This window comes from Cygnus olor, chromosome 3 (assembly GCF_009769625.2).
Source record: "Cygnus olor isolate bCygOlo1 chromosome 3, bCygOlo1.pri.v2, whole genome shotgun sequence".
In the NCBI taxonomy this organism is placed as follows: Eukaryota; Metazoa; Chordata; class Aves; order Anseriformes; family Anatidae; genus Cygnus; species Cygnus olor.
The window spans coordinates 74,279,751-74,297,380 of NC_049171.1; the positions used below are offsets into that span (position 1 = coordinate 74,279,751).

Genomic DNA, 17,630 nt, shown 5'->3' on the forward strand with positions numbered 1-17,630 from the left:
GAGTTTGGTCATTGGCAACTAATCTCCTGTGTTATCTTACCACATATCACCAAGTAATTGATGCCCTTGTAGATTTTTTCAACAACCACTTTGACAGATATTAAAAATACTTGAGAAAGAAACTTCACATCCTTTCCAGAAATCCCATTTAGTCTTTTGTGGGACTGATAGACAGTGGCATCAAGTGCACCCTCAGCAAGTTTGCAGGTGACACCAAGCTGAGTGGTGTAGTAGATACAATAGAAGGAAGGTATGCCATCCAAAGGGCCTGGACAAGCCAGAGAAGTGGGATTGCATTAACCTAGTGAGGTTCAACAAGTCAAAGTGCAAAGTGATGCACCTGGGCCAGGGAAATCCAAGAGAGAAGTTCAGACTGGGAGAAGAACTCACTGAGAACAGCCCTGCAGAGAAGGACATGGGTGTTCTGGTGGCCGAAAAGCTCAACATGAGCCAACTGCCTCCTGGGCTGCATCAAAAGAAGTGTGGCCAGCAGGTCAAGGGAGGCGATTGTCCCCCTCGTCTCTGCCCTTGTGAGACTCCACTTGGAGTACTCCGTCCAGGTCTGGAGCCCCCCACCACAAGGAGCTGTTACAGCAGGTCCACAGGAGGGCTACTACAAAGATGATTAAAGGGCTGGAGCACCTCTCCTACAAAGAAAGGCTGAGAGAGCTGGAGCTGTTCAGCCTACAGAAGAGAAGGCTCCAGGGTGACCTCATTGTGACCTTTCAGAACTTAAAGGGGACTTATAAAAAAGATGGAGAACGACTCTTTGCTCAATCAGATATTGACAGGACAAGGGGGAATGGTTTTAAACTAAAAGAAGGAAGATTTAGATTAGATGTTGTGAGAAAATTCTTCACTTAGAGGGAGGTAAGGCACTGGAGCAGGTTGCCCAGAGAGGTTGTGGATTGCCCATCCCTGGAGGTGTTCAAGGCCAGGTTAGATGAGGCCCTGAGCAACCTAATCTAGTGGGTGGCATCCCAGCCTATGGCAGGGGGTTGGAACTAGATGATCTTTTTATGTCCCTTCCAACTAAAACAATTCCAGGTAGGATTCTATGATTTGTTGCTCATTTATCTTGCAGATAGTCTTTAACACACGTGCTATTGGCCAATACCAACGCTCACCTGCCCCAAATTGCACATTAAAATGTCATGATGTGTTAAATACTTGACCATATGCCAGAAAAGAGACACCTGCCTTTTCAAATCTTTGGTCAATATTCATGACCCTCTGCGTTTTCAGAAATTTAGTCTTTTGTTTTTTTGATACTTCTTCAAAATTGTACTTGATGTAAGGATAAGACCACAATTCCTAAGTATTTGTTACCTCCTTTTACAAACACTTACCATACAAGAAAGAATATATTGTATCCAAAAGCTTTTCAAGCTAGTATTTTAACTATTTACAGTTCTGCTACCACTCCACGGAGTTTTTATTAAGGGGAAAGAAGTAGGAGTGATAACAAGCTGGAAATCACTGCATTGGGAATTACAAGAATAAAAAGAGTATTAAGGTATAATCAGAAGACAGACTTCATTTTTCTCATTGAAATTTCATGGCGATTTTCATGGCAGAAATATTGTATCATATCTAAATCACTCCTGAAGCCTTATCATGTTATAGGAAGTGGAGCTATCTTATACAGTAACATGTATAACATGTATAGGTATGTAATTCAGGACAGCAGCAAAAAGTTTACTATCATTTCAGTAATGTCTTTGAAAATGAGTTTTCCACTGTTAAATAAAACAATAAAAAATAATAAAAAAAACATTTTGCATACAAAGCATAGAATTCAGCAGCTCACATACCCTGACATCAAATGCAATATATGGTAATATATGAAATGTTTTTTTTCATACATCTTTTATTAATGCTATAAAACATGTATGATTTTACAGAGAGAGTTCATACTTGACCCTGAGGGACTTCATCTTTCTTGTCTCTGTCCATCATAGGAATAGGCTGAATACCCGTTTTCTTCATTTCATCACCCTGGAGAAAAGCAAAGAGAGAGATTAGGATTATTCCATGTTCTAATGCATATGGATCTAAAACTCCAGAATTAAAAGTAATGCAACGTACCAGTCTAAGGCAATGTCAGAAAACTGCCTAAGGAGAGTCTCATTTTATATATTCGCCTAAGCGATAATATAAATAACAGATCCTGAAAATCAATTTTTTGAGTCAATGTACACATATTGTCCTTGTTTGCAAGGGCCTATCCATAATAAAAGGCAATTGGCAGAAAGAAACAAATAACAACAGAAATGGCATAAAATACATCAGATTGGCCAGTTCTATTCATAGTTAGTCTCACCTTTGAAAACGTTATCCATGTAAAGTGCTATAATACAATGAAGAACATAATTCACCCAACCAAGGCAAAGCTGAGTAAAGCAGATGAATTTATAATGCACCCTCTTTGTCAACAATCCAGTCTTTTTGACCAAAGATGAGGAGCATATTTTTACAAAGCTGCCTGTCAAACAGCCTTCTTAAGTACACTAATTATTCTACATGCATAAGAGGAATACTGGGAAAAAGCAGTATATCCAAAAACCAGATCGATGTAACGTGTAAGAGAAAACTGTCTCCTTCACAGAGCAGCCAATACACATTTCTGAACAGTATACTGGGCCTGAACATGATTACTTCTTACAAATCCATAAGTAACTGGCTAACTTCTGTAAAAAGTTGAAATTTTCAAATAGACTTATGCTTCAGCTGCATTGTGGAAACATCATAGATGCTTAATCTTGAGGTTATAAAGGCAACAACAGCTGCAGCAATGGTTGCTTTTAGCTGCTGCTATTTTCTGGGCTTCCAGAGTCAATGCAAGGAGGCAATGTAATCTTCAAATCACTAACCTGAGTAAGGGAGAAAGTTTAGGCAGGATAGCTGCTAATATCATATTTGTCTATTTGTATACTTTACTATGAGATTTAGCTTACAGATGTTTAGCTGAAAGCTTGGTACATTCCTTGAATAAATGGTCTGTTTCTGCCACAGTTAGTGAAGGCATCTCTAGAAGACAAGTTATTACCCCTTTCTCATATGATTTTATCATGACAAATTCCAAGCACCAATGCCCAAGTCCCTTCCAAGGGAGGATTTTGGCACCTATACTCAAAGAGAAGTTTGCAATACAAAAAAATGATTCTGGTCTAAGCAGAGCCGTTAATGACCACCTTTCTATTTTACTGCCTTGCAACTACCTGGAGCGTAGAAAAGATGAGAGCTTGTGTGAGCTTATGGATTTTTTTTCCCCTTGCATATGTGGCCTGATATCAGGTATTGATTATGGTCCTGCTGCAGTCAACCAATGAGTGATGTAATCAGGAACCCACTTCTGAAGTACTGTCTGTCTGTACTATCCTCTTGTGAACAATATTTGTCTCATCAAGTAGTTAGATGATAGACTTATTAAATCTAGTCTCTGTTAGACATTCTACTGTCAAAACTTGCAAAGAAAGTCAGTGAATTGCTGTTTAGCAACTGTAAGCATATTTGTTTTTTGTGTGCTTCCAGTAAATAACATTTAATTTATTTATTTATATATATTTTTTTAAGTACTGTTATTGATTATTCGGGACTGTCTGCAGCTACCATACTCTCAGTGCTAAGACCCTCAACACTAAACCATTTAGCATCATATGATATGGGCTTTGTTTAACATAATATCAACTGTCCGGAAAACTCTAAAAGTGAGCTTTGAGGAAACTATTCAGCCTCTGGCTGATTATGCCCAAACTGAAAAAAAAAATCTCAGAATTATGTTCATCATTCTACCTTGAAAGAAAAAGGTATCACAGAATCAAAGAGTTGTTTGGATTGGAAGGAAGCTCTTGGGATCACCCAATCCACCTCACTCACCCACCCCAGAAAGGTAAGCTACAGTGAGTTGTCCAGGACTGTCCATTCAGGTTTTGAATATGATGAGACACCACAACCACTCCAGGCCACCAATGCCAGCGGCTGACTACCCTTCACAGTAAAAAAAGTATTTTCTTGTGTTTAGCTGGAAAACAAGTACTAGAAATAGAAGGTTTTTTTTTGTTTTGTTTTGTTTTTTTTAATGTGTGTGTGTTCACTGTGTGCAAACATATATGTGATACACTGCTAGACAAAGCTTGCCATAAAAATTACTGCTTTTAAACTCATTGTTATGAGCATGATCAGAAAGTTAAAGAAATTCTTAACAAACATGTTCATATCATACTTGCAGGGCAGCTATAGAAATGGAGGGCTTATAGCAAGTCACTTCAGAAAACACAACACGATGTTTAATAACTACCTAGTGTCTCATACCGCGCAAAAAAATCACAGAAGACACAAACTTATATGATCCTATACAATTGATCACCAAATGTATTACTTTGCTCAAGTTGTACGACTGTGCTGAAGATTCATACTGAAGTGATAGCAAGGTAAATCTTAGCTGAAAACACTAGCTATACTTGGCTTCATTCAATGAAGAAAGATCAGAGTGACTTACAACAAAATTGCTGCAAACTCTTCTGCAGTTATTATTTAACAATTACATAAAGAAGAAACATTATAAAAAGACTCTGATTAATTCATTCCACATATTAAGATTATGAACTCAAGTAGTAATTAGGAACAACATTGTGTCCTGTGTATAGAATTTACCCCCCCCCCCCCCCCCCCCCCATTATGTAACAATTTCTGGAGTGAAATTCAATCTAATCTTTATATTCATATAGCCTTCCTAGAATTTTCCCTATGTTTGACTTGGTTTCCTGGTTTACAGAAGCATTTAGACCTATGGTTGATTTGTCAGCTATCCTGAATGGATCACAACATATCCAACTTCTGTTATATATCACTTAATCTCTTAAAGCGGATGAAGCAAAATAGCAAATAAAGAATTCCATTTCTGTCAAAAACGTCTAATCTACATTTGTTCCATGAAGCAGCAATATAATATAAGATGCACCTTTATTAACTCGAATAACAAAACAACTTAAAGTCTGTGCAGGCTCAGTTATGTCCATAATTCCATCTCTAATATTGCTGAGTAAGAAAAGTCAACTTGATCCTTCACTTTCCACTCAGTTCACAAGACTTGAGAAAAATTATTTTATTTTTTAAATTATTTTAAAGTCTTGTAAGCAAAACAAGTTGAGCATGTAATTAGTGAAGTACATCAACGTTATGCCTCCGTTATATTGCTCATAAGAACACTCACTTTCCAGTGCTGACATTTTAGAAAGTGAATACTGAACTACATCTTTGAGCTCAAAAAGTTTGTTTTAAACATCTTATCGTAGACTGATGTGTTCATAACTAAAAGATCTAGAAAATTTAAATAATAATAATAATAAAGAAAACAAAGACATGCCATGCACATCTTGAATTTCTTAATAAACATGCAACATGCAAAACAGAAATCTCCACATTATATGCATGCTACATCAAATCTGTGGGCCTGATTTCCATTTTACACCTATATAAAACAGAAATAAGCCCACTGAATTCTTTAGTCTTCCACACGGCACATAAGAGAAAAGGACACTTTATGATACACACGTACAATAACAGTCTTGAAAATACAACATATCTTCTAAAACCACACAATTCAACTGTATGCAACATGCTCAGAACTTATTCCTTATACCCCTAAAGTAGTCACTTTTTCACTTTAAGAATTAAATGATTAAATCATTTCATCCTGAGCATCAGAAATGTTAGAGATTGTATCTTTATTTCTGCATATGATTACAACTCAATGTCATGTGTCAATTCTCAGTACATCTTATCTGTGGAGTAACATTCACCATATTAAAAATCAGCTCTCTCTCTTTGAGACACAGTTGTTGAGCTGGGTCACAAAGATGCAAATGCTGGGATCAGAAAAATTGAAAGGACTGTCATATTTGCTTTAGCATTTCCTGGATTCATACTGCAGCTTTATAAGTGTGTATTAAGGCAGTTGGCCCGGAAGCTGTTTTCGTATTTTGGATTTCTAGAATACAAATAGATCCTTCACAACATTGCTCTTAGTGACTCTAAGAAGAAACAGATTTTCTTGTATGTTCTGTTAGGACATAATTTCTAAATTCATCTTTAACAGAGAGAAAAATTGATGCCTGAAACTTAGGAAGCTAACTTAGCTCTTTAAATAGTTTCCAAGTAAACAACAAAACACATGCCAGCTGCAAAGAACAATCTTTAAAATGAATATGTTACGAAAACATTTAGCTGTTGAATTTTTTTTTATTTTTCTATTTTTTAAATTATTATTATTTTCCTACCCAGATATTTTCTTTTATAAAATAAAGTGAGAAAACAAAAATGCACATACCTCAGCCCAGAACTCTGCATATATATCATTGGCTGTCAGTCTGGTAACTGGCCACAGCTTTGTTACAGAACACAAATCACAAGCAGTCATCATCAGACCAATCACCCTATCTCTAGAATAAAATAACATGAAATTGTAAGTTTGGTAAAGACTTAATTACCATATCCCAAGGTTTTTATTTGCCCTTCCTCAGTTCAATCAGCAATAAAGTATAAATACTACAAATTTTCCCCCACTTTGCTTGTTTCCTCCCCACTTGTTTATGATTTACAGGTAAGGCATCACACAAATTATTTTATATACCCTGTATTACTTCATTGTTTGCAACCAGAGTTCATCTGCAGAATTATAGGAATGTACACAAGAATGCCTCTCAAAACACTCCTGTACCTCTACTTCATTTTTTGAGAATACAGTACAGGTCTATAAATAGAAAGATGGCATATCCTGTTGCTGCATTTCTTTCCATTATTTAAAGAGAAATGAACACAGATTACAAAAAGAAGAAAAAGTGGTTTTATCTCAAAGATCTTCATTTACAAGTAAGCTCTTATTTCTTCCTTTACTTCTTCTCAAAAGTATTTTTTACTTCTTCCTACTTCTGGCAACAGCCAGTGACTGGATCTTCTGTCTCAGTTTCTGTCTGAGAAATTATTCAAGAACTGCCTTAGCAAACTGTGTTGTTGATCTAAATGTAAGGTCTGCTTTAAAGAGTGAGGTCTCCACAATAGCCCTAATACTGCAATAATCAGAGTACACCTATGGTATATTAAAAGAGAAGTCATTGCTTTTTTTGGAATGAATTCTCCTCCTAACAGGACAAGACTCCCACACACAATTCCATCCTGTACACTGACTAGCCTATTCACAGAATAATTGAAGAGGATTGGTAGGATTGTAACGGTCATTACTAAAAGTAAGAGTTTTTGTGTTTTGTTTTCTAGCACTTCTCTACTACTCCTTGAATCTATTGTTTGTGTCTTATAAAGAAAACTGTCAAATTAATGAATGAATTAATGTGATTTCCATCTGATAGACACCTGCATCTTTGTTAATACCTATCCCATGAAAAAAAGCACACAACTTGCTAACTTTCATGACAATGTGATGGCAGTCATAGAAGCTGTATCAATAGACAAATTACCATTGAAATACACAAATACACAATGTAAAGAATAGATAAAAGGCAAAGTACAAATTCTGTGAGTTATAAAAGAGGATTTATCAGCCACATAAGGGCCAAATTTAACATCCTATTACATTATTTTTATTGTACAACACCAAGTAGAAGCCTTGGATTCTTTAGCCACGTTACCAACGAATGCTGTATCACAGGGCATGTGGTTTTGCACTGAATGGTTAAAGGGGGCAGGCAGGGTAAAAATTTTAAACATAATAAAATATTCAATCATATACTAAATAGTTGTGCAATATTCAAAATTGATAACCGCTAAGTTCAAGATTCCTCATAAGTTTCATTTTGAGGTTATCAGGACCTAATATACCTTTAAGATTTTGAGGCTTACTCAAGCCTGTTAAACTTCAATTCCATACTGTGACTTAAGCTTTTAATAAAAGCTTAAGCTTTTATTTAAGCTTAAGTATTAAACTGTGTTGAGATAATGTATTCAGAACTACCAGCAAAACCTTTTAAATTCCTCAAACAGTTAAAGAAGATCCAAATTCCAAAGTTCTTTCTGAAAAGAATCAGAATCATGACTCAATATACTCCTATCTCACCTCTCCATTTTTTCTCTGCCTTAGATCAAAGCCATTTTCCAGTAAAGAAGCTATCAAGGGAGTATGGTACAGAATCATAGAATCATTAAGGTTGGAAGACACCCTCAAGATCATCTGGTCCAACCATCACCCTACTACAAATGACACCAACTAAACTGTAGTGCTGAGTGAGCACTTTAATCAATCCTGTTATGAGACATATCTGCCATCCAGGGTACATTATGTTTTGCTTATGTGGACAAAAAGATTCATGTCTATATGAATATGAATATTTGTCTATTTTGAATAGTTTTAAAACTTAGAACAATCATAATTCACAAAGGTTGAGAATTGACCAGAATTCTTTCCTGTTTCTCTGTTTGACTTAGGGATTTTTTCTGGAGTCAAATGTTTCATCAAAACAGAAAGTTATGTGAAATCAGTAGCTGATTTGGCTATTAAATTATGTTCTGGTGTTGTTAGCTGCTTTATAGAGAGGCAAAATGATTACAAAGGGCTTGATTTTTTCCCATCCAACAGTGAAGTGGAAGTGACTTTGCTTCTAGTCAGGACTAATCTTTCAGAAAGCACGCTTACAGAAAAATAAATGTATTGACATAAGAATGAAATGAAATGATTATTGCACTTTTTTCTTTTTTTTTTCCCCACTACTTAACTGCCTATGCACTAACTTCCTGGTGTAGATAAGCTGTCAGTGAACTGTGTAGATGAAATCCAAAGCTAGTGACATGCAAATATAAATATATATATATATATGATTACATATTTTACACAAAGTTGGTGTTTGAAATCTCATCTGTAAGATCTCTGCCTACAGAGAATAGTTTTTTTTTTTTTTTTTTTTTTTTTTTTGCTCTTACAGGTCCGGGTTGTGTTCTGTGAAAAGAAAGGTTTTTCTTTCTAAGACTAGTGCCCTAGTGACCTAAATCTGGTTTGCTGCTTTACCTGTGTGCTTGGTTCTTAAGGTTTAATGCTCCCGCTTGATGCAGCTCTTCAAGCTGTTTTCTATTTCCAAAATACAGGGCAAGGTCTGTAGCAATGATGGCTTTCCGGATGATCTCAAGGACTTGCTCATATTCACTGGAGCTCAGATTGGAGAAGACATTGTGCCCTTCCAGCTATGAAAAAGTAAAAAACCAATAAAAAGCACAAGCTCTAATTCTGAGATGATTTCAGTCATTACTTCACCAGACAGGTTACAACAGTTCTACAGCCCAATGACAATTTTTGCTGCAAATTCAGATGTTGACAGCCTGAAATTCCCATTTTTTATCTTTGGTTTTTAAATGCTGTCATGAAACCTATGACTAAACCACTGATTTGCTTTGGGGACTGCTCCTTCTGAAGCCTGAAGGTATTAATAGAGAGAAACGATAGCTTTTTCTGCTGTGATTTATAAGCACTACATGTACTGCACTTCCAGACACTATTAGCTTGGGAACTTGTGATTTAATCCTGATCCAGAGTATTGCACTGCCAAGCTGGTAAACTGAATGTCTGACTCACTCTAAAGAACAATTTTTGATATTGCATAATAAGTAATACAGAAGAAGAAATATCCAATTTAAAATTCTAAAAGATTTTAGTATGACGGTGTTGCCAATGACATGTGCCTGCAATTGCTTCATTTATTGATACAATTTTCTCTTTAGAAATAAAGTTAATTTCAGTATGTTAATGTATAAAAACATTTAGGGGAAAAAAAACCCGCTTTGTTCAACCATAAATTGACTGACCGATAAACTAAAGACAATGTCTTCCACTATGGAGGCTCTGGCAACATGTCACTTTCATCCCTTTTCAGTTTCCACTATGTATGACTGCACTTTTAACTGACAATATCCATGCACTGTGATCACTCATAAAGCTGTAACACATTTCAAGTCAACACTGTTTGCTGTCTCTAAGCTTTTGAAAGCAACTTGTCAAAAGTCTTCCTACTGTTGAAAGGAAACAGAGAAAAATAAGAAAGAATGAACCAGCCATGTCAAGGTGTGGACATTCAAAAACAGAAAATATTATTAAAATATAACAAATTCAGATGTGTTTTGACATTTAATTGGCATTTGGGCTGAAGCTCATCAAAAGTTTCCCTGACTTTCATCAAGCATTTACATAATTTTTTCAAAATAATTCCTCTATGGTACAAATAGGCTTGGTTTCTCTCACCATCCGGAACATAAATGTCATTTCCCAACACTTTTACTTGGAGAAGTAGATTTATTGTGAATAATGAATAGAAAATACAACCCGTCTGTCTCAATGCTCCTTTGACAGCCTCCTAAGCTGTAGTATATGATGTTAAAAAAGAAGCTCAGAACATTTTAACCCATCATCAACACTTTGGAACCAGGAAATTACTGTTATTTATTTCCACGATTTGGGGTTTGGGGAACTCTGTACTCCCCAACCTTGCTGCATAACATGCTATTCACCCTACTACTTAAATTATGCTAGATTGGGAGGTATCACTTCTAGGCTTTAGAAGCTGCAATAAGACAAAGACTGCTGTGACAAGTCCTGTTCATTCTACTAGGACAAAAAAAAAAAAAAAAAAAAGATTATATTAAGTACCAATAGAAGCTGCTGGCTCTGAGCATGTCACATAGACTTTTGAGAACTACGTACAAAGTACAGCTCCTAAGATTTTATTCTTTCTCCACTGAGCTAGAGCTAGTGAACAGAATCTTCTGTAAGTATGGTATACAACAGAATTACAAGTGGACAATCAAAGCACCTATAAAGTTTCAAACAGTGAAAAGTCCTACAGGTTATTAACAAAAAATTAAAACTCATTGAGATAAATCATAAAGGGTTGGATTGGTTTTTGTTTTTCTTTTTCTTTTTTCCTTAACAGTCCTGGAAGTATACAGAAAGACTTTTTGATTCAGTTGAAAAAACAGCAAGTCCAAAAGGCTGTTCTCATCTGCCTTTGCTGCTAAATATCACCTATTGGCACCTGGATAGTCAGTGTCTGAATCCACTCTGTAGCCCTGACCACTTATCCGCCTTTCCTCACATACGCTTGGCTGTGACAGTCAAGGCTAACAGGTAGCAGGGAAGCAAAAGGGTTCCCCACCTTCTTAGCAAATGGAACTTTCATCAATTGCACCATTTCTGCAGGAAAAATGCATAATGGTTATTAAAGAATGACCAAAGTCTGCTTCAAATAGCCACAGAGTGACAGAGAAGCGTTACTGACTGAGGAACTTGCTCACTGTGCACAAACTCACATGAAGAATGAATACTAAAAATCTAATGCCATACCGCCACTGAAGGATTCAATTACACCCTCCCACATGGAGGAATATTCAGAGATAAAGCTTCCATTCTCTGATGAAATGTGTATGATACCTAAAACCATAATATCACAAGGTGTGCTTCTGAATACAATACAGAATATGTATGTTTTCTAAAAGGTGATTAGGTATTTAAGAAAAGAAATATCTTCCCCCTGAAAGACCAGAAAGAAAGAAAAGTTAACAAGGAATTAGTGGCACAGTAGTATGACCTGATGCATAGCCTTGCGTGTGCACAGTAAATTAAAAACAGCTAGCACAAGTATGTCATGAACTGGCAGCTGTTTCACTGGTGAGAGTTCTCAGTCTTCTAACTGACGATGAACAAATTTTTCACTGATGAGAAAATATCTGTGTGTCAGCAACACACTTTGATTTCCCAAAATGTATTTGCATGCTTTCCTCTACTTTTCTGGTAATTAAACATACAGACAATTTACCTTGTAGTAGGAACTATCACAGAATATTACCTTACTCATTTTATTCCAATTGCTGAAGAACAAAAAAACATGTGATAACATAATGAAACAAGCTGAAACTTTTCATGCGTGCAAAATTAACATTTGCTCCCATGTAAATAATTTATGCATACTTCATGCCACATATTTAATGTTCATGGAATTTATTACAGCAGGTTTTCAAACTTCTCATACAGACTTTTGACAGTTCTTTAGTTTTTGTTAAAAAAATTCAGGACAGTTGAAGACTTTGTTGAAGCACATTTTACTGAAAATATGTAACTAAGAAACTGAGAAACTGATGAGAAACTGATTTTTCATTTTCAAAGTTCCTGTTCCATAGGGTTGTAGAAGAAATCCTTATTGATCCAGAAACTGACAACTCAAAGGAAGACCATAAGTATAGACCTTCAAATGCACTGTATTTCTATAACATCGAGATTTTGGGAAAGCTATGTTTTGTGCTGTTATTGAATGCTTGGGTTGCTAATATTGAATGCCTGGGAGCTAGGTTTGCTGTAATAAATCAAGGCAAATACTTCTTACACACTTATAGATGAGCACTACAGTCCAGAAATAAAAATAGGCATGCTTCAGAAAATCTACTGGCTAATGATGTGACTCCTATTTCCAACACCAGACTCTAGTGCACAGAAGATACAATTACAACAATCCTACCTGCAGGATGGACACAGTCTGCGAGAAGTGGTGCTGTTCCATTGTTGATGTGGAATAGAGAGCAGCTAGAGGGTGATCAAATTTCTGAAGATAGCTGTTGCTGTAACCTCTGTGATCCAGGTCATGACATAGGCATGCAACTAAAAGACCTTTTCGCTATTAAAAAGTGAGTGTGTGAGAGAGAGAGAGAGAGAGAGAGAGAGAGAAACAAGAAAAGTAAGATGTATTTCCTGCCCCTAGATGTCACTCTCTTCCCAAAATACTGTAAGCGTTGCACTAGAATTACACTGTCTTCAAAAAGTACACAGAGTCCTTTGTGCTATATATCAGATCTAGCAGACATAAGCTTTTCTGTCTTGCCCCATAAGTTTAATTCTCCTGTTGCATCCTTTACAACCTGCATTTTTTCCAGTCTTACAGCCTTCATCAGTCTGTCTCCTTGTCCCAGATAGTTCTCTTTGTCTAGCTCATCCCAGTCCACGCTTCTCGGGAAGTCATTCTTATCTGTTGTTCTGAAATACAGTGCCTAATTCCAGTGCTTTTCACCATGAACCCATCTTCCCTGCTTGGATCCCAACTCTTGACCACTCCTACCTGTTGGATCTGTTTGTCTCTAGATCACAGTCCCTTTTACAATGTGTCATACTGCTCTCCTGTCTATCTAGATTCACGGCACCATCCCTCACCTGAGACAAGCCCATCCTAGTTTCCCAAATTTTCCTTTAGTAGCTTCCTGTATTCTTGCTGTATATTTCTCCAGTCTCAAGAGAGGAGACTGCCAAAAGGAGCTGAAACATAGACAGGGGTAAGGCATTTGAATAGGTGGAGGCTGGCTGGAGCTTGGCAGTCTCTTGGCTAAGAGACTGTTTCCATGTCTCTTAACAGCTGCCTCTTTTTCTCTCCCAGTCCCTCTCACTCAATTCTCAAGAATCATAGAATCATTTAGGCTGGAAATGACCCCTCAAGATCATCAAGTCCAACCATCAACCTAACACTACCAAGTCCACCACTATTCTATGTCCCTAAGCGCCACATCCATATAGCTCTTCTGTACTTCCAAGGATGGGAACTCTACCCAGGGCAGCCTGTTCCAATGCCTAACCACCCTTTCTGCAAAAGATGGGGTTTGCTACTTGGTTAGCACTGAAAGTTATAAGACCTTTAAATATTCCCTGAGGGTGCAAATCCACAGGTTTTTTTTTGTTTGTTTTGTTTTGTTAAAGAAACATTGATTTTTTCAAACTTGGACAACTTTGCCACTTGCATGGTAAATGCCACTTTCCTATTTCAGTGCCAATTTTCAAGTCACTGCTTGAAAGCAGAATAAACCAGACATTTTCAAATGAAAGACCACCAAATTTTATTTTACTCTTATACACTGCATAAGAACCTGGTTTCTCTTAACATGCTTGTCAAAAAGAATCAAACAATTATGGCTGAAATTTCCCCAAATGAATCAGCCAGACGAAGCCAGGAAACTTGGAAAATTACAGCTCAAATGGCTAGTATTTGGCAACGTTATTAGCAACTGAAAACAGGTTCTCCTAGTTGGAAGTTTCAGGTAGCATTGATAAGATAGCACTCCCAGTGTACCTACAATAATTCAGAAGAAAAACATGTGGCAGCTCTTCACAGTGTATGTTATATAGAATTTAACCATTCTAAGCATTCCATTTTATTACCAAAACTTTCACAGTGATCTACTGAAAGTATATTTTTTCTAATTTTTCTAAGTCCTTGCAGTTATCTTAGAAATAGATACACACATGCTAAGGAAAACTGTTGTATAATAAAAGTTGACCGGTCAATAAACATATTTGGACAACCATTTTCTTTCTGTCCTTTCTACTGCTCTGCTTTACTAACATATGTCAACCAGCTCTGCAACAACAAGCCTTTCTCCATTGTCCTCCTACTCAGGATCTCCCAGATCTTGCAGGGTCCGAGATTCAGGGTGTCTCCTTCACCTCAGCACAGATTTGACATTTAATTGAGTAATTAAAATACAGATTGTGGTTGTGAGTGGGCAGGAAGAACCTTAAAATGTGGACACAGACTTATAGGAAATCTGCTAACACTTCTTCAATGTTATGAAAAAATATGAAGGAAACAATGGAGTTAAGAGTCTGAAGAATTCTCCTTTCTCAAACTCCCTACTCATACCCATTCCAGTACAGGGACCATGAGATCCTTTATATACACTCTGCCCAAGCTGACAGGAAAACTCCAGAATAAAGAAAGTACTTATAAGATGGTTGGTACCTCTAATGAAGGCTAGTAACTGATACAAATCATCTCACCTACCTCCAGGTCAGTGAAAAGCCCCTGGTTGTTCTGAAGTATGGCATACATGCAATGCGCAACTGTAACTGCATGCTTCCAGTTGTGGTAGGGCACACGGCGATAGTTCTTCTTTACAGACATAGTAAATCGGCATAGCTTTTCAAGTTCAAAGCTAGAAAATAATGAGTTTGGTGAGAAATAAAAATGGAAAAAAATAACCAACAGAGGAGTGAGTATGACTCATTGCTTATGAGAGTCATTCAAGTTTTGGCAAGGACAAAAGTGTGTGAATACTTCACAATATTCATAGTTTAATTTGTAAATTTCTGGAATGTAAACCAAACTACCCAGCTCACACAACACAATTACATAACCTTATCTGTTTCCAAAAGCTTAAAGTACTGTTTCTTTAAATTGTTATCTATTCAACCTGTAAAATAGTGAAAACCTGTATCTAATTGACAATTTGAAAACATAATTTTATCCAAACAGAAAACTGAGGGGGGGGGGGGGGGTATGCAAACAACATTGAAGAAATAATCCTGTTTAAACTGAAATCTCAGTTAAACACCAAATACAAAAATTGTTTTGATTCAAAAATATTGAGATGCTCCATAATGACATCGTGAAAAACATACCTATATATATATAAATATATATATAATATATATCACTTTTTCAAGATGTATAGAATTTTTTATTTTTATTTTTGATTTTGGCCAAATGACCAGAAATTCACATTTCAGTGTTTCTGCATTTTTCATCAAAATAATTCATTGTTAAGTAATTGCTTTTACAGGATTTTTTAAATTTTTATTTTATTTATTTTATTTTTTATCTTCTTGATATTATTATTATACGCAAGCAAAGTGAATCTATTTTCAAAAGTATTTTCACTAAGGTAATATTAAAAAGTAGTTAGAAAGTAATTGTTATGTTTGGCTTATGTGCTCATTAAGAATACTTCTGAGACACTTTGTATCCTCCAGTATTAGAGCTCTGCACAACCTTTGAAATGAAATAAATCTTTTTGTTTGCAGATGGGAAATTCAGGCATGGATTAGGCATCAGGTAAAATTTTCTAAAGTAATTAGAAGGTTGCCAGGGTGAAAAAGGACTACTATGCCCAGAAGTGAACAGAAGCTACCAGAGTCCCAACTCACTAACTTTCTCCCTCATGAAAAGATCAGTTTTCCTTTATTCTCTCTTCCCCCCACCCCCCGTTAACGTGGTTTGACTTTTTCCATGTCTTTATCATTTCTTGCATGGCTCATGGAAGCTTTAATGGAAGCAGTAATGTCCTAGCTGCAAGTACTTGTTTTGGAGGGTTGAGAAGATCTGTACTTTCAGAAATTAAATATAAGTCTGTCAGTCCTCCTTTTCAAATATTTTTCTCACTTTTATTTCTTTAACTTTGTATGTGAGACTTGAGACACTTGAAAAATGTAAAGTGGGTATCAATTCTTTCCCATTAATTCTTACACCTGGGCAGAGAGAATGAGGAAAAAAAAAAAAAAACAGTAGAAAATTTGAACCCAAATCCTGAAGCCGCAGCCATTCTTTCAGGAATGGAAACAACCTAATTACACTCAGAAGTAGAGAACTGCATTTAAAACAATCATCCAATTCACAATATGGAAGAGGAGAAGAGAAAGACCCTCATATTTGACTATATTCAGGCTTTGAGGGCATGGAGATTCATCTAGTTATTAAGATGAAGCAGACACCAACAAACGTTTCCCAAATGTTTGTTCCTCCATTTTGCCAGGAGACACTTCCCCTTTCAATTACTCATCTGTGGATTTTTCCACAATTCAGAGCAGTTCCTTTCAGCAACGGAAGGATACTTAGCCAAGACACTGCTGATCTTGGTAATGGATGCTGAGAGAAAGGACAATAAATGAAATGACATTTCATTCCCAAATCACTCATTTCCATACTTAATGCACAATGATTATAGAATCAAAGAATGGTGTGGGTTGGCAGCAACCTTAGAGATCACTTAATTCCAACTCGCCTGCCACAGGCAGGGACACCTCCCACCAGACCAGGTTGCTCAAAGCCCCATCCAACCTGACCTTGAACACTTCCAGTGACGGGACATCCACAGCTTCTCTAAGCAACCTGTTCCAGTGCCTCAACACCCTCTGGTGAAGAGTTTCTTCCTAATATCCAACCTAAATCTTCCCCTCTTTTAGTTTAAAACCATTCCGTCTTGTCCTATCACTACACTCCCTGACAAAGAGTCCATCCCCAGCTTTTCTGTAGCCCCCTTTAGGTACTGGCAGGCCACTATAAGGTCTCCCAGAGCCTTCTCTTCTCCAGGCTGAACAACCCCAACTCTCTCAGCCTGTCTTCAGAGGAAAAGTGCTCTAGCCTTTTAAGCATCCTCCTGGCCCTCCTCTGGACTTGTTCTAATACATCCATGCCCTTCCTGTGCTGGGGGCCCCAGAACTGAACATAGTGCTCTAGGTGGGATCTCAGGAGAGCAGAATAGAGAGGGAGAATCCCATCCCTTGACCTGTTGTCCCGGCTTCTTTTGGTGCTGATAACAAATTTATTTTGCAAAATAAGGTCCAACCTGGAATTATTTTAACTGTTTATTATATTAATTTCAACAGCTATATATTTGAAAAATAGTAGTTATGGACCATCTCTCTTTTTCGTGTGTAAAAAAGAAGAAAAAAAATAATGCCTCCAATATCTTCACGACCTTCTGACTGAGAAGCAATTTCAACTCAGAACCAAACTATACTTCTATATATTGTATTGGAAGAACAACTTGAAGAACAACTTGTTTGGACAATATCATGAGTTCTTTCATATCCTATGAGGAGACAC

At 36.7% G+C, this 17,630-nt stretch overlaps 1 protein-coding gene across 1 annotated transcript in view; it reads right to left on the bottom strand.

The window, feature by feature from the left end:
• PDE10A (phosphodiesterase 10A) overlaps nt 1-17,630 on the bottom strand; it is a 188,033-nt gene that overhangs the window by 15,490 nt on the left and 154,913 nt on the right. The window contains 5 exon segments of the mRNA XM_040551953.1: nt 1,918-1,998; nt 6,332-6,443; nt 9,017-9,189; nt 12,507-12,662; nt 14,811-14,961. Of these exon segments, the coding sequence (XP_040407887.1) occupies nt 1,918-1,998; nt 6,332-6,443; nt 9,017-9,189; nt 12,507-12,662; nt 14,811-14,961 (673 nt within the window).